We start from the raw sequence: 25,283 nt of genomic DNA, 5'->3' as shown, positions 1-25,283 counted from the left end.
TCCTGGCCATTATCACAAGGTGTCCCCAAAATCAACAATGCGCCTGAATCCTCAGCGCTCTTCGGCTGTTTTCGAAGATGTCTGAAGTCTCCAGGTCATGTCCAACGATGCAGAAACCTTGAACGAAATAAGTCGTTGAGTCTAGTCACCATTAATCTTAATAATTTCGATAAATTATTCGCGAGACAATAATTACAAAAAGATGACGTAGAGTAACATATACTTTACTTGGCTTGGTCTATGACACATTGGTCTATTGACTTGGCTCTTGAGGTTCGTTTAAATGAAGCAATTTTTAGAAAGCTACTTAAATAAAACGCAATATAAGATTAAGAATGTATAAATATTCCTTAAACAAGGAATATTAGTGAAGAGAGAAGAAGATTATATACAGAAATTATAATCGAATTGTCAGTTTGATGAGACAAAAATTAACAAAAGTCAACTGCGTCTAGTTTTTCCTAATACAATACAGTTCATAGACCAAACTGTCAAGCCGGGAAGCGATCTCACAGCCAGAGAGAGAGAGAGAGAGAGAGAGAGAGAGAGAGAGAGAGAGAGGTAAAACTACAGGTTAGGAGAAATGATGACCGCCTTACCATTACTGGCAATTCTCACCTGTTTCCCGAGAATAGATTGCAGCTCAAACCTTCCATCTTACCTGAGGAATAAGGGCTCACAGGACGATGATTCCGCAGGTAAATACTAAACCCAGGTAACTCTGGTCCCATGTCTGAAAATATATATTTGATTCTAGTTTAAAAAAATATATATGAAAATATATAAAGAAAGGTTCATGCATTTGGAGGGGAAACCCCGCTGACAGTTACCAAGATGTCACTGGATGAAATTCTTAGCCTACCTAGAACACTGGCCAGTCAGTCACTGCTACTTCTTCCTGGCTTGCAAAAGCTCTGTTGCAAGTCCAATAACTGTAGGTTTTTCACTTCAATCTTCTTCTTTATCAAGGATAATGCTTTATGCTGCTTGCAAAAGGTCTTTTGTAAGTCCAGTAACTGGCTTTTTCATCTTAACCTTTTCCCTGAATAATGCTTGCCAATAATGCTTTCTGCAGGTTGCAAAAAATCTGTTGCAAGTCTGGTAACTGTGACTTTTTCATCTTAACCTTTTCCCCGAATAATGGTTGACAACAATGCTTTTTGCTGCTTGCAAAAGATCTGTTACAAGTCCAGTAACTGTAGGTTGACCATTGTAGCCTTTTCCCTATATAATGCTTGCTAATAATGCTTTCTGCAGGTTGCAAAAGCTCTGTTGCAAGTCCAGTACCTGCAGGTTTACCATTTTAACCTTTTCCCTGAATCATGCTTGCTAATAACGCTTTCTGCTGCTTGCAAAAGCTCTGTTGCAAGTCCAGTAACTGTGGCTTTTTCATCTTAACCTTTTCCCTGAATAATGCTTGCCAATAATGCTTTCTGCAGGTTGCAAAAGATCTGCTGCAAGTCCAGTAACTGGATGTCCATTTTAACCTTTTCTCTATATAATGCTTGCTAATAATGCTTTTCTACTGCTTGCAAGAGATCTGTAGCAAGTCCAGTAACTGTAGGTCGTTCATTTTAACATTTTCCCTGAATAATGCTTGCTAATAATGCTTTCTGCAGGTTGCAAAAGATCTGTTGCAAGTCAAGTAACTATATCTTATTCATTTTAACCTTCTTGCAGAGTATCTCATTAACTCCGTCGTGAAAGGGGACTTCAAGGAAGTCCTTCGTCTGGTCCAGAGTAATAGCTCCTTCGCCAACGCGCAGGATTCAGGTAATGACGTTTGAGGACCCAGATAGCCATCTCTCGCTTGAGAGATCCTACAGATGTCCAGTTCGCTTCTTGAAGTATTCATTTTTGCTTGAGATGTCCAAAACGAACGCGACATAGTCACATAAGACTTTCGTTATGACTGCTTTTGGCTAGTTAAACTAATAGACACTCAGTTATTCTGACTTACAAAGTTGTATAGTTACGATTATTTTTAAATATTCACGAATATAGACCACAATATCTAATATCCAATTTATTATATCTTGGGTATAACCTACACCTCGAATTATAACTTATAATTGCTTCGTCCACAGCAGAGTTCGAACCCATCATATTGCCTGGCTTAGAAACAAAGACACAGCGACTTTGGCCACGCAGCTATCAAGAGAAAGCTTAGTGGTCTAAATCACTATATAGCGTTGATTCTAAAGCATAAAGCGGCTCGAATCCTGCAAGGGATCAAGCAGTTATCAGTTATAATTCCCTTCTGGGGTGCAAGATTATTCCCAAGGTATAGTGAAGTAGTCTTAAGTGCTATAGTTTTTCTTGTTATTTATCTTCTGTTTGTAAGTCCAATTTTGTTATTCCAGATGTATATTGAAGTGAATACTGAATAATAATGGTGGCTTAACCCTCATATAATATATTTATTTTCGTATATTCTACTTGTGTATATTTCATATAGTTCTTTTTCTTACTATAGCTTTTCTTGTTACTTATATTCTGTTTATAAGTTCAATTTTGTTTTTCCAGAGGTATATTGAAGTGAATACTGAATAATATTGGTGGCTTAATGCTCACATGATATATTTATTTTCGTATATTCTACTTGTGTATATTTAATATATTTTTTTTTGTTACTATAGCTTTTTTTGTTACTTATATTCTGTTTATAAGTCCAATTTTGTTATTCCAGATGTAAAGTGAAGAGAATATTGATAATAATGGAGGCTTAATCCTCACATGATGTATTTATTTTCGAATATTCTACTTGTGTATATTTTTATAAGTTTTTTGTTACTATAGCTTTTCTTGTTACTTATATTCTGTTTGTAAGTCCACTTTTGTTATTCCAGAGGTATATTGAAGAGAATATTAAATAATATGGGTGGCTTAATCTTCATCTAATACATTTATTTTCGTATATTCTACTTGTATATTTCTATATAGTTTTTATTGTTACTTAATGCTGTTTGTAAGGCATCTTCTCTCTCAATATACTTAGATTTTCTTCTCAGAAATGAAATCCTTTAAATATCTGAGACTAACTTTCCTTCTCTTCCAGAAAAAACTGCCTTGACTTATGCTGTACAGAAAGAGGACGTGAGGATGGTTCGCCTTCTCCTGCAGTATGGCGCAAATACCAACTCCTTTGTGGAGGTTCCGCTAGGTTCGTATCTCGTGCAGATTATATCTTGGAACTCAATACTAAAGTTTTAGAAGTAGAGGAAAATAGACACGATTTCCTCAGAGTAAAAGTGTGAAGAAGAACAAGAAGAAGAAGAAGAAACCTTGACAATCCTCTGTACATGTAGAAATCGATCCTTTTTACCCTGAGTGATAAATTACCTATATTTTCGTTTCATTTCAGCCGCCCCACCATCTTTCTGGGCGGTGGAGACGAACAACACCGAGATCCTGAAACTCCTGCTGGAATATTGCTCTGATCCCAGTGTGCAGCACGAGTTTGAGAGAGGTGAGGGGCGCATTGTGTTGGTCACTAGAAAGAGCTTAAACATATACATACAGTGTATGTATATGTATATATGTACATATATATATATATATATATATATATATATATATATATATATACATATATATATATATATATATATATATATATATATATATATATATATATATATATATATGATAGAGAGAGAGAGAGAGAGAGAGAGAGAGAGAGAGATTACCCTTGGAAAAAATGAATACTTCAGTTTTGCTAAAACCTATATAAAAAGAGAGAGAGAGAGAGAGAGAGAGAGAGAGAGAGAGAGAGAGAGAGAGAGAGAGAGAGATATTATTAATGTCTATTAAATGCATATTTATTCTCTATTTAAAAATATAGCGAAATTATAGATTAAAGAATCTTATTACAACTGAACTTCTGTGGCTCCATACTTCCCAAAAATTTTTCTGTGGGACCCCCCTGAGATCTTTTTGGGACCACTGGTCTGCCTGGGCTATTTCCAGTTTGGTGGAACAGCTGGAATCTTTCATTCCAAAAGATGAGATAATTCAATATTATTCAAATACAGATATAGCATTAGCCACTCTGGGCTAAATTTAGTATCAAGATGACAAAATAAGTTCACTAGTTCACTCACAGATATGTAAATTCAATAATAATCAAAGGAAGATATATCATTAGTTACTTAGATCAAAGTTTAGTATCAAGATGACAAAATAAATTGTTTAGTTTACTCACAAATAAGTTAATTCAATATTTTTTTAATACATATATATCTTTAGCTACTCAAGGCTAAATTTAGCATTAAGATGACAAAATATGTCCCCAAATTCACTCACGTGACACCATCGCTTATTTTGACGGAATGGTTCCCCATTTGCTGATGTGAGAATAGACTTTGTGCCGTATATGCAACTTCTCTAATGTCTCCTTCTTCTTCTTAATTTCAGGCGAAACTCGCAGTCTGAGGGAAGCAGCGGAATTGAAACAGAATCTCAAGATGGTCGAGCTCATTGATGGTGAGTTGGGCGTCACACATTCGCCAAATTATTATTATTATTATTATTATTATTATTATTATTAGTATTATTACTATTCTGAAGAAGATGAAGAACCCTATTCATATGGAACAAGCCCACCGGAGGGGCCAATGACTTGAAATTCGAACTTCCAAAGATTATTATTATTATTATTATTATTATTATTATTATTATTATTATTATTATTATTATTACAGACGATGAAGAATCCTATTCATACGGAACAAGCCCACCAGAGGTGCCAATGACTTGAAATTTAAACTTCCAAAGGTTATTATTATTATTATTCAGAAGATGAACCCTATTGACATAGAACAACCCCACCACAGGGACCACTGACTTGAAATTCAAGCATCCAAAGAATAATATAGTGTTTATTAGGAAGAAGAGAGGGTAAAGAGAAATACAGAAAGAAGAAAAAAGAAAAAATAATTTGATAAATTAATAAATAGATAGAAATTGATTAAAATGCAAGAATTGTATTAGGGTAGTAATGCCATGTGTCTCCGCTTGAACTTTTGAAGTTCCAACTGCACTACATCCAGTTTCAATATATGACAGAAAATGACTTTTTAAAATTCATATATGACAATTATCCATAGGTAACAACCGGAACACCTACGTTTCAAATGTATCACACGTATATAGCTTAAATGTTTTTACGTGTAAGTCCATAATCATGAATGAAAATTTAGCTTTTAGCTTTATCCTGCTTAAGTTGTGTGACCTCGTCAGCTGAGTGCTAGCTGAGGAGGGCCACTGGCTAAGTTGATGAAAACTACTTCAAAGAATATATGCAAGCTTATTTTGAAACGTAAGCACAGATTTCAAGCCAATAGTGCCAAAGTTCTTGCGACTGAATTTTATTTATCTGCAGAATACATGCAACACGGTTGTGGCAGGTGCCCTGCGGAGAGGAGGTTATTCGCCCCCCTCAACATCAACTGGTTCCTACCGGAAACCGCTAGCCGAAACATCGCCAACATCAGTTGTCCCGTCAGCTACGGGTACACTTTCGGTACCTGGAGATGTGGTACGAATTCGACGTGGGACGAAGCACCTGACCTTAGGTACATCATAATATATATATATATATATATATATATATATATATATATATACACTATATATGTATAAATAAATATATAAATATATACATATATATTATGTCAATCTTGCTGGACAAGTTTGTAACTTACAAATGTTTTTGGTTTTTCTCTCTTAGCCTTGAAAAAATTAGCAACAATAAAGAAACCCGATGTATTGAGCTGTTTTGACTATATATATATATATATATATATATATAATATAGATTCGTGTCTTTGAAATCAATTATGAGTAGGTAAATGTAACGAGCCACTTGTAAACAATGCGTAAGAAAGTTATTTGGCAAGCATATGCCAAAGCAAGCTTACGATTCAAGTTCAACTGAGAGACTGAAGAAAGATAGGCCACTGAAACATGGCAGACATTGTCGAAATGATGCAGCTTCGATTAAATATATAATATTAATATCTTTGCTCGTTTTTTCAGCCCGTGTAGGAACATAGAAAGCTTAATTAAGACGCCAGGAGAGACCAGCGTTCCTACCACTGCCGCAGAGAACCTAGCCAAGATGGCCGACAGCATCAACAGCATCACTCTCCTTCCTGGAGACTTACTGGCCATCGATGACGCCGTGAAGACGCTCCAGACTCAGCACATCAACCACGATCTGCTGCAGTTCGAGCCCGAGGCTCCTACGCTGACGAAGGTGCTGGTGGCGGCTGGGTAGAGAGATGAATATATGAAGTGAATGTTCCTCTTGGGAGGGCTGTTAGATTATCTGGTGGCTTACTATTATTATTATTATTATTATTATTATTATTATTATTGTTCTAAAGGGTCCACAATAATACAAAGTGTAAAAAGTCCGTGTATAATTTTGAAGACTTTTTACACTTTGTATTATTGTTGACCCTTTAGAACATTATATATACTCTCGTGATAGAGAGTTTTTCCCTAATTATTATTATTATTATTAATAGTAGTAATAGTAGTAGTATTCGCAAGTTTTATATTTAACATTTCTTTTTTTGCATTATTATTATTATTATTATTATTATTATTATTATTATTATTATTTTATTATTATTATTATTATTATCCATATTTAGATTTTTTACACAATTGTTATTATTATTATTACTAGCATTTCATATTTAAATGTTTTGCCGTTTTTATTCTTATTATTATTTATTAATTATTATTAATTCTTATTATTTATTATTATTATTAGTTGGGAACTTATTATTAATTATTATTATTATTATTATTATTATTATATATTATATTAGTTGGGAACATTATTATTATTAATATTATCAAAATTGGCCATCGTTTCACTGAGCAATGCAGGCTCAAGACTGTCTCAGCCTCAGACAACGCGTCCCACAGAAGAGAGAGAGAGAGAGAGAGAGAGAGAGAGAGAGAGAGAGAGAGAGAGAGAGAGAGAGAAGCATTACTGGAATGGAAAAAGGAAATTTAAATAAGTTAATATGTTTTCTCCTCTGAATCGTTTTTGTTATTTTAACTTTGCTGTTAAACTGTTGTTAAATTTAGAACGAGGCTTTGATAAAGGGACGGCAAATTAGTCATGATTAATATTAAGTAAATATTTTTTGGTAGACATCCTGTTATTCTTAACATTTTTCACCACTTTCGGTCATTTATCCTTGATGGAAAATATTCTAATTTTTCTTATATCATTTTAATTATTCACTGAACTGTTTCATAATTCACCGAGATCTAAATTATTTAATTTTTCAATTTTCAATAACTGGTCTGTTCTTTCTGTACTTCCTAATAATGAACTTCTGTCACTTCCAGGATACTCTCTGGAAGCCTGGACTTCCAGTCAATATGGCCCCTTGTGGGCTTGTTCCATATGAATAGTGATCATCTTCTGAATAATAATAATAATAATAATAATAATAATAATAATAATAATAATAATAATAATAATAATAATAAGATCTTTGAAAAGGAATCTAGAAAAACTAGAGGCTGAAGTAGCTCCAGGACTCATGCAAAAGAGTGTGATCCTAGAAACGGCGCACATAGTAAGAAAAGTAATGGACTCCTAAGGAGGCAGGATGCAACCCGGACCCCACACTATAAATACCACCCAGTCGAATTGGAGAACTGTGATAGAGCAAAAAGAAAAAAAAAATAATAATGGTGTAAAGAAATTAAATATGGGTTTAATAATAATGATAATAAAAAGGCAAAATGGAATTTTAAACATGGACTTGTTAATAATAACAGTAATAATAAAATAATTATAAAAATGGTGTAAAGAAATTAAATATAGGTTTAATAATAATAATAATAAAAAGTCTAAAAGACATTTTAAACATGGACTCGCTAATAATAATAATGGTTCAAAAAGTTTAAATATGGATTCACTACTACTGTTACTACTACTACTATTAATAATAATAATAATTATCCACTTCCCCAGAAATACCTGAAGGCACTGGTCAACGTCACGGGGAAGATGCTGGACGACCCATCCATGTGGACGGCCATGCCCTCGGAACAGGCCAAGACCGCCGTCACCGACCTTCAGGAGAACGTGGTCAAGGGCGCCCTCACGGCCGCTAAGTACCTCTCCGACAACGCCACAGACGATTATCCGAACAATAATCTGCGTGAGTCTAGATTTGTTGGGTCAATTTTTACAATTTTTTTTCATTTATTTATTTTCTTTTTCATTTTGGGTTTTTTTTCTCAGTTCGGAGGAGATTAGGGGATTTATTTGTTTCAAAGAGTATTTATGAATAAGGAGATTAATTGATTCAAATGGGATTTATTTTCTGGAAAGGGGAATTATGTATAAGAAGATTAATTGATTTAAAAGGGGCTTTTATTTAATTAGAAGGGGATTGATTTGTTCCAAAGAGAATTTTTTTTATTTCGAAGGGGATCTATTTGTTTTAAAGAAGATTTTATATTTGTTTCAAAGGGAGATTTATTTATTTTCAAGGAGATTTGTGTTGATTTCCGAGGTAATTTATTTTAATTTCGAAGGGGGTTTATTTGTTTCAAAGGGGATTTATTTGTTTCAAGGGATATTAACTTATTTTCAGAGAGATATATGTGGATTTACGAGGGAATTAAATTGATTTCAAAGAAGATTTATTTCAAGGGGATTTACTTATTTTAAGGGAGATATGTGGATTTCCGAGGGAATTTTATTAATTTAGAAGGGGATTTAGTTGTTTGAAGGGGATTCATGAATAAGGAGATTAACTGATTTCAAATGGAATTAATTGATTTCAGAGGGGATTTATTTGTTGCAAAGAGGATTTATGTATAAGGAAATTAATTGATTTCAAAGAGGATTTTATTTAATTAGAAGGTGATTTATGTATTTCAAAGGGAATTTTATTGATATCGAAGGAGCATTTATGTATAAGGAGATTAATTCATTTCAAAGGGGATTTCATTGATTTCAAAGGGATTTGTTTGTTTCAAAGGGGATTTTTGAATAAGGAGATTAATTCATTACAACGGGATTTGATTATTTCGAAGGGGATTTATTTATTTCAGATGGGATGTGTGTTTAAGGAGATTAATTAATTTCAAAAATAATTTTATTTATTTCGAAGGAAATTTATTTATGTGAAAGATGATTTATGTATAGGAAGATTAGTTGATATCAAAAGAGGATTTATTTCGAGGTGATTTATTTATTTCAAACGGAATTTATGTACAAGGAGAATCACTGATTTCAAAGGGGATTTGTTTATTTCGAGGGGATTTATTTGTTTCATTGGGGATTAATGTATATGGAGATTCATTGCTCTCAAAGGGGATTTATTAACCTTTAAGGGCGGTTGATTTCAAAAGGGGATTTATTTTTTCAAAGGAGATTGACTGATTTCAGAGGAGATTAATTTTTTCAAAGGGGATTTATTAGATAAGGGATTCATTGATTTCAAGGAATTTATTTAATAGGTGATTTTCATAAAAGATGATAATAATATAATAATAATAATAATAATAATAATAATAATAATAATAATAATAATAATAATAATAATACCAGCATCTCCATCCCACCAGACGTCAGGGTATCCCACCAGCCACCAGGATATTACACAGCGGATCAGAACCGCCACTACCAACACCTCGTGTTCCCCAAGACCCACCTCCAGCTTCCGGAACGATTCTTCCACAAGTACAATGCTGGTAACCTGCAGGGGACCACCAACAGCAAGCCAGCTACTACCACTCCTTCCACTTCTTCGGCTGCTGACAACGAAGACCCCGCCCTGATCACAGTCATATTCAGCTCCTACAGAGATCTGCACTGCATCTCAAATACCGTTCCTTGGTATGGCTGTTTGTGCGGGTTTCAGAAAGACAGTTGGGTCGCTCTTCAAGATTGTTAGTATGGTGGGCTGAGAGGGTTGGTTTTTGAGAAAAAGGATGAGTTACAGTTGTTTTTGCAGAGTTTAGAAAGGCACTTGGGTCGCTTTTCAAGATTGTTAGTATGGTGGGCTGACAGGGTTGGTTTTTGACAGAAAGGATGATGTTACACAAAGAAAAATATAATTCTAGGATTTTTAGTTTAGGCTGAAAGATAATTATAATGCCGAGATCTTGAGCGTATTGGTCTGATAGGGTTGCCTTTTGAAAAAAAAAGTGTTAGCTATTACAGAAAGAAAAACATAATCCTGGGCTCTTTTGTATGTTGGGCTGATGGGATTGCCTTCGGAAAAAATAGGCTAACTTTTATATATCCATTACATGGAGTTATTCTTATTAATAACTATAACAATATTAGTCTTTTGCCATTTTTACCACTCTATTCTGGCCAAGGCTTGATGGCGGCAACCTCCTTTTGAAGTTAGGTAAACAGCAAGTACCACAACAGACTCAAGATATTGCAAGGTTCAATCAGGAGGGATTCCCAAAATTTTCCAATAAACTAAAAAAATACCACAATAGACTCAAAATTTTGCAAGATTCAATCAGGAGAGATTCCGTTTCCAATAAACTAAAAAAAAAAAAATACCACAACAGACTCAAGATTTTGCAAGGTTCAATCAGGAGATTCCCAGTTTCCAATAAACTAAAAAAAAAAAAAAATTACCACAACAGACTCAAGATTTTGTAAGGTTTAATCAGGAGAGATTCCCAAAGTTTTCCAAAAAACAAAAAACAAAATTTATAATGTCATTTTTTTTTTGGCAGCCAACCACCTGGAGATGAGAATGACACCATCATAGAGGGCCGGTCCCAAGTGAACAGTGGGGTCATAGGAGCTAAGGTCGGTTTCGGACAGACGTGGAAAGCAGGTAAGTGCATTTCGGCCTAATTTGATTCTTCGGGAATATCTTTAGATCGTCTGTTTTCATCAACGTCTCATCCTTTTTTTAACGCTAATTTATTTTTTCTTTACCTATTCTCCATTTCTAATTTATCAATGAAACTGGGGAGTTGTGTAGATCTATTCAGCGCTCCTCTAGTAGTTAGAATCTGCCACCATTACTCGTTGAATTATGTTAATGGAAGACCGGATTTACACATATATGTTTGTGGGTATGTGTGTATACAATAATAATAATAATAATGTGAAACAAGTCCACAGGTATGTCTATGTACGTACGTTTAAAGTTAGAATTGAACAGATTCACAAAAGCTATCTGTATGTACAGTCTCATCTTGAAATGTATGTCTTGCATATACAAAACTGTGGATTTGTCTCACCAGTTTAAGATTCGTGCTACTATGAGTATTTTAAGAATAATAATAATGAAAAAAGAACCCCACAAGATTACCTAGTATAACTTGTACACTTGTAAGTATCTACATAGCATTAACACAAGAATTAACACAATTAAACAAGTTATACTCGGTAATCTAGTACGTTTCTTTTATCCATCTTCAGAAGAAAACTGAAAGGAGTTTTTGTTTGGTTCAATAACAATAATAGTATGAATTTATGTATGTATATGTATATACATACATACATATATATATTAATGGAAAAAAAACCGATGCGTAAGAGTATCTTGAGCTGGTCTGGTTATGCGGACAGAGTGGAGAACTTTACAAGCTAATGGCGCAGGTCTGTTTGTACAACTCAGCAACCTCAAAGAAACTGAACCCGCCTTTTTTATCTCCCTCCAGAGGACAACGACGTAGTGGAAGTGACTTTCAACCACATCTACGACGGAGGGACTTACCTCCTGAAGAACCCCCAGTGCGTCTGGTGGGACACTGAGGACAACAGCTGGTCCTCCCAAGGGTGCCAACTGTACGACTTCAAGCCCTCCTACACCGTCTGCCATTGCACCCACCTGACGAATTTGGCTGTCATCATGGATATCAACGGACTTATCGATAAGGAGACCGTAGGATCTCACTTCAGATTATTAAATACGTTTGAAATTCATAGCACCACCCAGTGCTTGGAATGATGGGCCTGAAAACTTATTATCATGTAGGCCTACCGTAGTTATGCGGACAGATATAAAGTGGTAATGTATAATATTAATGGCGAAAAAGAACTGATAGTTGAAGGCATTTTATTATTTAGGTAATGGAGAGAGAGAGAGAGAGAGAGAGAGAGAGAGAGAGAGAGAGAGAGAGAGAGAGAGAGAAATTCCTTTGAACTGAAAACATTATATCTTTTTTTTATCTGTTTGACACGACTGGTGACTTAGGAATTGCCTTGCTTGCTGTCCTGACTCGCTCTCTCTCTCTCTCTCTCTTCATATATATATATATATATATATATATATATATATATATATATTATATATATATATATATATATATATATATATATATCTACACACACACACACACACGCGCATATATATACATATATATATATATATAATATATTATATATATATTATATATATATATTGTATATATTTATATATATACATACATGCATTGAGCTACAGATGTCCTTAAATATCCAATTCCCTGTACCTTGGAATTAATATATTGCTTTTTTCCTCTCTCCCTTCCAGTCTCTCTCTCTCTCTCTCTCTCTCTCTCCTCTCTCTCTCTCTCTCTCTCCACATATATATATATATATATATATATATATATATATATATATATATATATATATATATATATATATATACATGCATTAAGCTACAAAAGTCCTTTAATATCCAATTCCCTGTACCTGGAAATTATTATATTTTCATACATGTTAACAGTAGGACGAGAGGACGAAATCATTATCAAATAAAAAAATTTCCCCTTCGGTTAACATACATGAAAACATATGAATTCCGAGGTAGGGCGAATTGGATATCAAAGGACATTCGTAGCTTAATGCATGTAGTAGTATATGAATCACGGTGATGTCATAAAGATTTACTTATATATACAAATATATATTGCTTTTTTTTCTCCCTCTCCCATCCAGGTCCTTTACCAGATGCTGCAGTGGATCACGGTCATAGGCTGCTCGATCTCCATCGTGAGCCTAGCCGTCTGCATCGCCTGCTTCTTCTTCCTGAAGAAGGTGAAGACCAAGAAGAGCTCCTCCATCAGGGGCAACCTGTGTCTCTGCCTCCTCTTCGCGGAGGTCGTCCTCCTGCTGGGGCTGAACGAGACGAAGAGGAAGTCTGTGTGTAAGCTGGTAGCTGCTCTGCTACATTATTTCTTCCTGGCGACTTTCACTTGGAGCGCCATTGAGGCCTTCAACTTGTACCTGGCTCTCGTCAAGGTGAGGGTTGGTTGATTGAGTGGTTTGTGGTTGCTGAGAGCTGGCGTCGCTCAAGGTGAGGATTGATTGATTGAGCGGTTTGTGTTTGCTGAAAGCTGGCGTCACTCAAAGTGAAGAGGGTTGATTGACTGAGTGGTTTTTTGGTCTCTGAAGACTGGCGGCACTCAAGGTGAGGGTGCATTGATTGAGCGGTTTATGCTTGCTATAAACTGGCGTCTCTCAGGGTGAGGATTAATTTACGGTTCCTAAAAACTATAAGGATTGTTTGAGTGGTTTACGGTTGCTATAAACTGGCGTCGCTGTTGGTGAGGATTGATTTACGGTCACTGAAAGCTATGAGGATTGATTGAGTGGGTTGTTGTTGCTGGAAACTGGCGTTACTCAAGGTGAGGACTGAATTATGGTTTCTGAATACATACAACCAGTTTTGAATAGCAGCTCTTAATTCCTGGACTGGAATTAGTAAACAAATCAATATCAGGGAATTACTATAGTAGATTCACATCAACCGTGCATTTGATGTCTAGCCTAGTCCCTTACGACGCTCCTGATTGGCTGTTGATAAGCTAATCACGGGGCTGGAAACTCTCAGTCTCTCTCGAGAGTTCACATGGGTAGGATGTATGTTCCACCTCTCTTGAAAGACGCATACCTCAGGAAAGGTGGAATATAGATCCTACCCAAGTGAAATCTCGAGAGCGACTGAGAGTTTCCAGCCCTGTGATTGGCTTATGAACAGCCAATCAGGAGCGTCGTAAGGGACTGGCCTAGACATCAAATGCACGGTTGATGTGAATCTACTATAGTACTAATGACCTGAGCTTAAATAACACACCATTTCTCCAGTTCTAAAGCAATCAATACATCCCACAGGTATTCCAAACGCAGACATCACTGCGCAAGCACTACTTGGTGGCTGGGTATTGCATACCCCTCTTGTTCGTGGGCGTGACTCTGGTCATCACGAAGGGTGAAGGGTACGGCACTGACAAAATGTAAGTCCTACGAAGTCCTGAAGGTTATTTTGAATAAGTTTTTTTGGAACGAGTGCAAAAGAAATTGCCAAGGATTAGAATTGATAGAAATAATATAAATTTTTATATACATATGTTTATGTATTTATATGTAAATAAACTCTTCTTAAAACAGGATACGTCTCAAGTATAAAAGGCCCATTAAGGCACTCTGGTTTAAAACAAAGGACTATATTTCGGTGGACTAACTTCCAGCCTTATATATATATACACACACACACATATATATATATATATATTATATATATATATATATATTATATGTTGTTTGTTATGTTGTTATAAATCTATCTAGTCTATCTATCTATCTATATCTATCTATCTATCTATCTATCTATCTATATATATATATATTATATAATATATATATATATATATATATAATAAGAAATACACAGTGATCACTTTATAATAATCACATCGAAATCAATAACCCAATCTTTGTTTTGTACTCCACTTGAAAATGCTAATTACATTTCCATTATAAAAAATAAAAGGGTCAAGAATCATACAAAAGGATACAATATAATCAAGGAAGGAGATTTTTATTGTATGAAAAGAACAGATGGCATAATTCAGAATACAAAATTAGAACTAAGAATAAACACGTAGAGGGGTCGGCTGCCTGAATTGTTAAAGTCTAAGTTCTTTCTCTTTCCTTGCTGGAACCTCAGGTGCTGGCTTGAGCCTCACAGACCCATCTGGATCTTCGCTGGAAGTCTGGCTTTCATCATACTGGTGAGTAACGTCATACTTCAGTAGAGATTTAAAGTGGTCCTTTTAAGTTCCTCATTGGACGAGTGGGTTACGTGCTCGTCTACCGATTCGTTAGTCACAAGTTCGATTCCCCACTCTGCCAACGTGGAATCAGAGGAATTTATTTCTGGTGATTAGTAATTAATTTCTCCATATAATGTGGTTCAGATCCCACAATAAGCTGTAGGCTCCGTTGCTAGGTAACCAATTGGTTCCTTGCCATGTAAAAATATCCAATCTTTCCGGCCAGCAGCCCTAGGAGAGCTGTTGATGAGCTCAGTGGTCTGGTTAAACTAAGATATACTCAACTTACATGGTCCTTCGTCTCCGGGGAAGTTAAATATTCTTGTCAAATATTTTCTCAGAAATGAGAAACAGCCCTTAGAAATGACCTGAATCTGAGACAGATATTCATGATAATTGCTTTCTCAGAAATTAGTAGCAATATTTGTAATTGAAGATAAAATCTGAGACATGTAACGTTCATACTAAATGTCTTTAAAAAATGAGAGACAATACTTAGAAAAAGGCAATAAAATCTGAGATGTAAACATTAATACCAAATCTTTCCTAAAAAATTAGAGGCAATACTACAAACTAGCAACAAAATTCCTTCCTCAGAAATGAGAGACAATACTTAGAACTGACAACAAAATTCGAGACATTGAAACATTCATACTAAATCTTTCCTCAAAAATTAGAAGCAATACTTCAAACTGGCAACGAAATTCCTTCCTCAGAAATGAGAGACAATACTTAAAACTGGCAACAGAATTCGATTCATTGAAACATTCATAAATAGTCTTTCCTCAAAAATTAGAAGCAATACTTCAAACTAGCAACGAAATTCCTTCCTCAGAAATGAGAGACAGTACTCATAACTGGCAACAAAATTCCTTCTTCAGAAATGAGAGTCAATACTTTGATTGGCAACAAAATTCGAGACACTGAAACATTCATAAAAAGTCTTTCCTCAAAAATTAGAGACAATACTTAAAACTGCCAACAGAATCTGAGACACGTAAACATTCACACGCAACCCGTCTTCAAAAATCAGAGACAATACTTAAAACTGCCAACAGAATCTGAGACAGACAATGCACAAGAAATCTACGTAAACCTCCCCTTTTGATATGATTTCATTCCTCTGTCCCACCAAACACAGATGAACCTCATATCATTCGCCATGACGATGCGCGTTGCCTGGCGGGAGAGACCAACAGTGAAAGGGAAATCTGTCTCCCAGAAGTCGAGCTCTCAGCTGACAAAACGCCTGAGCGGGTCGACAGCCATCTTCCTCCTGCTGGGTCTGACCTGGGTCACTGGGTTCTTCTACATGGCAGAAGGTAAGGTCACAGGTCTTAGGTCTTTGATGTTCCTTTCTTTCAAATGTACAGCATATTATTATTTGGAAGCTGGAGGTTCAAGTCAGTGTCCCCTGTAGTGGGTTTGTTCCATATGAATAGGGTTCTTGGTCATCTGTACAATATAATAATTGTAATAATAGAAACATATTTTGTGGAAACTTGAATTCCAAGTCAGTGGCCCCTTTGGTGGCCTTGTTCCATATGAATAGGGTTCATCATCTGAATAATAATAATAATAATAATATAATAATAATAATAATAATAATAGAAATATATTCTTTGGAAGTTTGAATTTCAAGTCAGTGGCTCCTGTGGTGGGCTTGTTCTATATGAATAGCGTTCTTGATCATCTGAATACTAATAATAATAATAATAATAATAATAATAATAATAATAATGATAATAATAATATAATAATCTAATGTAATAAGAATATATGCGCCGTGGAGGAGTGGGTTAGGTCGTCAATAGACTTAAGTCAAGTTAAGCAACATTGGCGCTGGTCAGTCGTTGGATGGGTGACCGCTCTCCTCGGCGTTGATTCCTTGGGAAAGGATCTTTACCATAATTTCCTCAGTCTACTCAGCTGTAAATGAGTACCTATCCCTGATGGGGTAGGGTCCAGCTATGGGTTAAATAGCAAAACTCAGCAATGATGGAAAGAAATGAAGGAATAAACGACAACGACGTAAATGGAACCTCTGGCAACAGAGGAGCTTCGTCCGGCAACCAGGTAATCAACCCAATTGAAGGGGAAGACGGTCAGGTACTTGGAGGTCGTCATCCAGCAACTGATCACCACAACGACAGTAATCAACAGCCTGAGATTGGAGCTACAGAGGCAAAAGGAAGAAATGGACAAGGAGAAGAGAAGAAAATAAGGAAATATGGAGATGCTACATCAGAAGCAACCCGACGGAGAGAGGATATAGAAGAAGATTGGTCAACATCTGGAATGAGAGGAATAACAACCCCCAAACAGAGCAGAGGCTGGCAGACCAAGTAAGGAACATAAAGAAAAAGAACTGGCTCTCCCCAACAGAAAGAGAAGAACTGGAAAGGGAAATGTCACACGACAACGAATTACACGAAGACGAACTGAGAGACGATGCCACAGAAGACGACAGGGAGGATGAGGTATCAAACAACGACACACGAAGAAACACCGACGAAGTAACAGAGAGGACGGAATGGGTAGAAAAGATTAGACAATGGATGGAGCCAGATACAGAGAGAACAAAGATCCCCTCCATGAAAGCCTACAACACCAAGAAATTAAGGGAGAAAACAAGTGAGGTCAATGAAATAATGGGCATAATACACACCACCAGTATCACAGAAACAAATAACTTGACATATGCAGGAGCAAGATTAGTAGCAGAACTGATGGGGATTCGAACACCAAACACCAGCCACACCAACCCAACAGAAACCAAAACAGCAACCTCCTTGGAAAAGGCGCCTGGAAAAGCAAATCATGGTGATGAGATCTGACTTGAGTAAACTGAAAGAGATGGCAGAAAAAAGGCTAAGAAGCAAGAAAACAAGGGAGGAACTCAACGAGAAATACAAAGTACAAGAGAGGGGACTAAACAACACAATAGAAGATGTAAAACAGAGGCTTAAGGCCAAAGCACATAAGATCCAACGGTACATGAACAGGAATAAGGGATACCAACAGAACAAACTATTTGGAACCAACCAGAAAAGGCTATACAGCCAACTAAGAGGGGAAGACTACCACCCAGAAATGGCTCCAGGAAGTCAAGGAAGAAGAAACAGGGAGAATAAAACAAAGATTCACAGAGATCACGACAGACACAGTCAGACACCAACTAAAGAAAATGCCAAACTGGAAAGCCCCAGGTCCCGATGAAGTCCATGGATACTTGCTCAAAAACTTCAAGGCCCTACACCCAGAATAGCAGAACAACTCCAGCATTGTATCTCAAATCACCAAGCACAAATGGATACCACAGGAAGAACATCCTTAGTACAAAAAGACAAGAGTAAGGGAATAAATATAGCCGTAACTACAGGCCTATCACCTGCCTACCAATAATGTGGAAGTTACTAACAGGTATCATCAGTGAAAGGCTATACAACTACCTAGAGAAAAACAAACACCATCCCCCACCAACAGAAGGCTGCAGAAGGAAGTGTAGGGGCACAAAAGACCAGCTCCTGATAGACAAAATGGTAATGAAGAACAGTAGAGAAGGAAAACCAACCTAATGGCATGGCATGGATAGACTATAAGAAAGCCTTCGACATGATACCACACACATGGCTAATAGAATGCCTGAAAATATATGGGGCAGAGGCTTAAGGCCAAAGCACATAAGATCCAACGGTACATGAACAGGAATAAGGGATACCAACAGAACAAACTATTTGGAACCAACCAGAAAAGGCTATACAGCCAACTAAGAGGGGAAGACAACCACCCAGAAATGGCTCCAGGAAGTCAAGGAAGAAGAAAAGAGAATAAAACAAAGATTCACAGAGATCACGACAGACACAGTTCAGACACCAAACTAAAGAAAAATGCCAAACTGGAAAGCCCCAGGTTCCCAGGATGAAGTCCCATGGGATACTTGACCCTCAAAAAACTTCAATAGGCCCTTACACCCACGAATAGCAGAACAACCCTCCAGCATTGTATATCTCAAAATCACCAAGCACCCAAATGGATGACCACAGGAAGAAACATCCTTAGTACAAAAAAGACAAGAGTTAAAGGGGAAATGTATAGCCCAAGTAACTACAAAGGCCTATCACATGCCCGCTACCAATAAGGTGGAAGTTACTAAACAGGTATCATCAGTCGAAAGGCTCTATACAACTACCTAGAGGAAACCCAAACACCCATCCCCCACCAAACAGAAAGGCTGGCCAAGAAGGAAGTGTAGGGGCACCAAAAAGACCAGCTCCTGATAGACAAAATGGTAATGAAGAAAAGTAGGAGAAGGAAAACCAACCTAAAGCATGGCATGGATAGACTATAAGAAAGCCTTCGAAAATGATACCACAAACATGGCTAATAGAATGACCTGAAAATATATGGGCAGCGGAAAACACCATCAGCTTTGGCCTCAAAAATACAATGCGCAACTGGAATACAATACTTACAAGCTCTGGGATAAGACTAGCAGAGGTTAATATCAGGAGAGGGATCTTCCAGGGCGACTCACTGTCCCCACTACTCTTCGTAGTAGCCATGATTCCCATGACAAAAGTACTACAGAAGATGGATGCCGGGTACCAACTCAAGAAAAGAGGCAACAGAATCAACCGTCTGATGTTCATGCTGTATGGTAAGAGCATCAAGGAAATAGGTACCCTCACCCAGACTGTAAGGATTGTATCTGGGGACATCAGGATGGAGTTTGGAATAGAAAAATGTGCCTTAGTCAACATACAAAAAGGCAAAGTAACGAGAACTGAAGGGATAAAGCTACCAGATGGGAGCAACATCAAACACATAGATGAGACAGGATACAAATACCTGGGAATAATGGAAGGAGGGGATATAAAACACCAAGAGATGAAGGACACGATCAGGAAAGAATATATGCAGAGACTCAAGGCGATACTCAAGTCAAAACTCAACGCCGGACATATGATAAAAGCCATAAACACATGGGCAGTGCCAGTAATCAGATACAACGCAGGAATAGTGGAATGGACGAAGGCAGAACTCCGCAGCATAGATCAGAAAACCAGGAAACATATGACAATACACAAAGCACTACACCCAAGAGCAAATATGGACAGACTATACATAACACGAAAGGAAGGAGGGAGAGGACTACTAAGTATAGAGGACTGCGTCAACATCGAGAACAGAGCACTGGGGCAATATCTGAAAACCAGTGAAGACGAGTGGTTAAAGAGTGCATGGGAAGAAGGACTAATAAAAGTAGATGAAGACCCAGAAATATACAGAGACAGGAGAAAGACAGACAGAACAGAGGACTGGCACAACAAACCAATGCACGGACAATACATGAGACAGACTAAAGAACTAGCCAGCGATGACACATGGCAATGGCTACAGAGGGGAGAGCTAAAGAAGGAAACTGAAGGAATGATAACAGCGGCACAAGATCAGGCCCTAAGAACCAGATATGTTCAAAGAATGATAGACGGAAATAACATCTCTCCCATATGTAGGAAGTGCAATACGAAAAATGAAACCATAAACCACATAGCAAGTGAATGCCCGGCACTTGCACAGAACCAGTACAAAAAGAGGCATGATTCAGTGGCAAAAGCCCTCCACTGGAGCCTGTGCAAGAAACACCAGCTACCTTGCAATAATAAGTGGTACGAGCACCAACCTGAGGGAGTGATAGAAAACGATCAGGCAAAGATCCTCTGGGACTATGGTATCAGAACGGATAGGGTGATACGTGCAAATAGACCAGACGTGACGTTGATTGACAAAGTCAAGAAGAAAGTATCACTCATTGATGTCGCAATACCATGGGACACCAGAGTTGAAGAGAAAGAGAGGGGAAAAAATGGATAAGTATCAAGACCTGAAAATAGAATAAGAAGGATATGGGATATGCCAGTGGAAATTGTACCCATAATCATAGGAGCACTAGGCACGATCCCAAGATCCCTGAAAAGGAATCTAGAAAAACCAGAGGCTGAAGTAGCTCCAAGACTCATGCAGAAGAGTGTGATCCTAGAAACGGCACACATAGTAAGAAGAGTGATGGACTCCTAAGGAGGCAGGATGCAACCCGGAACCCCACACTATAAATACCACCCAGTCGAATTGGAGGACTGTGATAGAGCAAAAAAAAAAAAAAAAATAATAATAATAGGGTTCATCTTCTGAATAATAATTGTAATAATAATAATAGTTTAGCTTTGGTGTATTAATCGACCCATTTGAAAGTTAGGTGACCTTTGAGTGCCATCACTGTGGGCCTTAATTTCGGGTGGCTGCTCTATATCAGTCATTCCTCAGAAGCCAATGTAGTGAAATAGCTTCATAGCTAAATTCTAGTCAAAAGTCTGTTTCAGACTTGAAAGTCATTCTTCAGTCATCCAATACAATTTTAAGACTTAAGGTTAGCCATTATTTGATAGTATATAAAATTTATTCAAGTGTATAAGAAGTGAAAAATCAAAATTCTCATTTTCCATTTTTCTCCTCAGTGAAATTATCCATTCCATTTACCTGCATGAAAGGACGAAATATCTGCCCTGCATGATTGCATTTTGAATTTTCGAACTCAGTATGGAACACCGAATCTCTTCTTTAGAACTCAAGGTTCTTTGCAGCGTCCCTTAAGGACGTAGCTACTGCCCCTTTCATTTCATTTGTACCTCCATTGATATACTCTTTCTTCCATCTTACTTTCCTTAACCTTCTCCTAACAATTGTGTCATAGTGCAACTGCGAGGTTTTCCTCCTGTTACACCTTTCAGACCTCCTATTCTCAGTTTTCCTTTCGGGGCTGAATTAGTTTGTAGGTCCCAAGTGCTTGACCTTCCATTCCTATATCTCTTCGGTCCAGGAACCCAGATGCTGGCTCTCCTCTTCACAGTCCTCAACTCCCTCCAGGGCTTCGGCATCTTCGTCTTTGGGATCCTCTTCGACGACAACATCAGGAAAGAGGCCAAAGAGGTAATTGAACACCAGGTAAATAAGAGACGGCCATTACGTGTTGCAAGAGTCTTGCTGAAATGTCTTGTTTTTCTCTTCACTGTTTACACCATCTAGGTATTCTGTTCTCTGAGGGTAGAATAAGACAAAGGGCTCTTTTTTTCACTTTTCTGTGTCGACCATCTAAGCATTCTGTTCTATGAGGGTAGAACAAGAGCTCTGTTTCTCATTTCTGTGTTGACCCATCTAAGCATTTCGTTCTCTGAGGGTAGAATAAGAGCTCTGTTTTCTTTTCTGTGTTCACCGTCTAAGCATTCTGTTCTCTGGGGGATAGAATAAGATTAAGAGCTCCTTTCTCTTGTGTATAATTCTTGGTGTATTGCTCAAGATTCACTGAAAATCCCTAAGATCTACAAAGAATACTGTCCCAGTAGTTCTCGTAAAGCTGAAGGATTCTCATTGTATCTCTTGCAATATATCAAGAATTAAATTCAAGAAGAGGTTCTGATTTTATCTTCATCTTTAAAGAACGTGAGTGTTCTTCATGATTCTCATTCTATTCTTTGATAACATCATTAACATGAGAATAACCTCTCTTTGCGTTTTCCACTTAAATAAGCTATCACAGAATAATTATAATAGTAACAATAATAATAAAATTTATCAAAGTGAAGTGAACTAATATAACTTCATTAGAGGCATGGCACTCTCTTTCCTGCTCCTTTCCTTTATCTCTTTCTTATTTCATTTGGTTATATGAAACATATCTGAATATCTTACAGTGAAACATTTGAAGAAATTTCAACTGCTTTCGAACCCTCATCATCAAGTCTTACAAAAGTTTCTTTTACTTGACGTACAGTTGGAAACAAAAGTCTCGTCATCCTTCAAGGGGAGCTTCAACCCACAGAGGCGGGGGAGCTACAACTTCAATACGGAATCCGAGGAGATATCGAGAATGGACACCGTAGTGAAAGCCGGGGGAGGGGAGGAGGAAGACAAGGTCAGCACAGATCAAGACGGGGACCTGGAAGACAAGACGAAACTCTAGGGCAGTCGATGCTGGAAGATTGTCAGCGTGATGGTGGCTCTTCCTATCCCAGCAACTCACACCCAAGAAATATGAGATATCTCGACGCTTCAGATAAAATTATAATTCTATCTCGCTTGTTTGTGAAGCATCTACCTTCGTCTGCTATTCTGTGATACGAATGTTACTCGCCTCTCGTCAGTCACAAATATCTATCAAGTCCACGTATGTTACAGCGCACAACCCTAGATTCATACTCAGTCAGTTCAGTAACTGTAAATCCAAATGTACCCAGTTTTTAATTTACTGACAAGTTATTCTTTAGATTTTAATTGGCCATTCTGGTAGCAGTTATACCCATAGCATTTCCAGTGCACTTCACCCTGATTTTAAACAGAAGTGTTACTGTATCCACAACAATTCATGTTGCTAGCAAATGTCAGAAGACTGACTTTTCCTGATCTGTAAACAAGGGGTGTACTTAAAGACTGACTTTTTCCAATCTACAAACAAGTTGCGGGTTTCATTCATATCAGTAAGACCTATTGCTTCCAGAACTTAGAGCAGGGTCTTCAATGATTAGGCCAGTGGCGTAGTTGCCTGCGATACCAGAAGCCACCCTCCAATCCTCATCAAGCCCGGAATGGAGAGGAGAGTGGCGCTTTGGGATGTTTAACACCTCTTCGTTTGATGATCAGTCAGTGGTTCTGAGGTCTGGTAGACAGTGGAGAAGATGTAATCCTTACTGAAGATTGTAAGAACCTTGTGAATATGAGGAATGTAACAGTGATTGTGGGGTTGGTGGCCACTGGAGAAAATATATTAATTACTGGAACTTGACCACTGGAAACAAAGTAATCTTACTGGACCATAACAACCCTAGGGGTATGGTAAACTAAAAAGTGGTAGGCACCGAAGCCTGGTAGCCACTGGAGAAAATGTAATCCTTACTGAAACTTGTAAAGACCCTAGGAGTATTATAAAAGTAAAAATTGTAAACAATGAGTTCCTGGAGCCACTGGAGAAAGGGCATCATGCTTCCCAGACTCATAGAGCCAAGGGTGTTGATATAAGTACCAAACTCATGTTACCAATTAGAGCTAATGATGCTTGTTGTAGTAGGAGCTGACTTTTCCCTTTTGTATTTGGGGTAGTCACTATTCTTTGTATTTATTAGAATTTGAGAGCATAGTTTGTTATGAAAAGTGTTTTAGCTAGGAATGAAGATAATGTCCCTGTGATGTATCTTAGTTTTGGAGGTTACACAGAGTAGATTGGCTACTCCAAGGAGCACACAAACATGGATAATATATATATATATATATATATATATATATATATATATGTGTGTGTGTGTGTGTGTGTGTGTGTACACACACACACACACATATATATATATATATATCTATATATATATAGATATATATATATATATAAAGAATCACTGGTGTTGTTGTTAGTTATCTGATACATCTGCAAGAAGGCCGCTAATTAGTTATTGTAGAAATTTACATTATATACATACAGACAGTTTGAAGGAATATTCACACTTAATAGGGGGCTGACACCTTTGCTGTTAGGTTACCTTCATTAAGATCTGTGCATTTTGCATATTTCTTTTTGAAACACGTTTATACATTATACATTCTTGAGCTGATAATAATTTTTTTACAGATGATTTCTCTTTTCAAAATGGAAGCAATTACATTTCTTTCCAGCATATAAGAATAACCCATCTTTTTATTACCTGGCCAATTGAGGGCAGAATTTTTTTCAAATTGGTTCCCTGTACATGTCTGATATATTTTTTATTGCTGTTCTGTTCTGTTTTTCAATAATTTACCGGCTATACATGAGATTTGACATACATATCCTTTAGTATTGTCAGGAGAGTTCTTAATGAGAACTTTTTTCAGTTGTATTTTTGTTCTTAAGTATGTTTCTCAGTAGTGAATATCATATGAAGTTTTTTTATTGTTCTTGATGCAATGTCTGATAATCAGAATCCTTCAATATCGTGCCTGTATTCCTAATTACAGCTTTTCTACCAGAAATATATTTATGCCTGCAGGTATGTAAGGTTTGGAAAACCTGGATGTGAAAACTAATTTCTTTACTTTATTGCTTTGCACAAGAGATTAGTGCATATGTAAAAACTGGAGCTAGTAAATAAAACAATATTGCCTATTGAAAAATAACTGAGCTGTATGTTGTG

The 25,283-nt window shown here is 36.9% G+C and overlaps 1 protein-coding gene across 1 annotated transcript; it reads left to right on the top strand.

Moving 5' to 3' along the window:
• On the top strand, nucleotides 1-24,365 carry LOC135211027 (adhesion G protein-coupled receptor L4-like). Its single transcript, XM_064244061.1, has 17 exons — nucleotides 1-698; nucleotides 1,681-1,773; nucleotides 3,059-3,163; nucleotides 3,365-3,469; nucleotides 4,417-4,485; nucleotides 5,384-5,576; nucleotides 6,040-6,259; nucleotides 8,009-8,198; nucleotides 9,616-9,886; nucleotides 10,750-10,853; nucleotides 11,689-11,912; nucleotides 12,953-13,255; nucleotides 14,129-14,250; nucleotides 14,964-15,027; nucleotides 16,211-16,391; nucleotides 21,950-22,074; nucleotides 22,901-24,365. The coding sequence occupies exons 1-17, from the start codon at nucleotides 584-586 to the stop codon at nucleotides 23,087-23,089; spliced, it is 2,673 nt and encodes an 890-aa protein (XP_064100131.1). The 5' UTR covers nucleotides 1-583; the 3' UTR covers nucleotides 23,090-24,365.
• The last annotated feature ends 918 nt before the right edge of the window (nucleotides 24,366-25,283 follow it).

This window comes from Macrobrachium nipponense, chromosome 4 (assembly GCF_015104395.2).
Source record: "Macrobrachium nipponense isolate FS-2020 chromosome 4, ASM1510439v2, whole genome shotgun sequence".
Classification (NCBI taxonomy): domain Eukaryota; kingdom Metazoa; phylum Arthropoda; class Malacostraca; order Decapoda; family Palaemonidae; genus Macrobrachium; species Macrobrachium nipponense.
Note: the sequence above shows the minus strand (reverse complement) of the source record. Positions and strands in the feature narration are given on the sequence as shown.

Excerpts from the sequence above, each read along its gene's own strand:
- LOC135211027 (XM_064244061.1), top strand. The coding sequence starts at position 584 with ATGATGACCGCCTTACCATTACTGGCAATTCTCACCTGTTTCCCGAGA. Across the intron at positions 16,392-21,949 it reads GTTCTTCTACATGGCAGAAG|GAACCCAGATGCTGGCTCTC; the intron begins GTAAGGTCACAG and ends TCTTCGGTCCAG. Across the intron at positions 22,075-22,900 it reads AAGAGGTAATTGAACACCAG|TTGGAAACAAAAGTCTCGTC; the intron begins GTAAATAAGAGA and ends CTTGACGTACAG.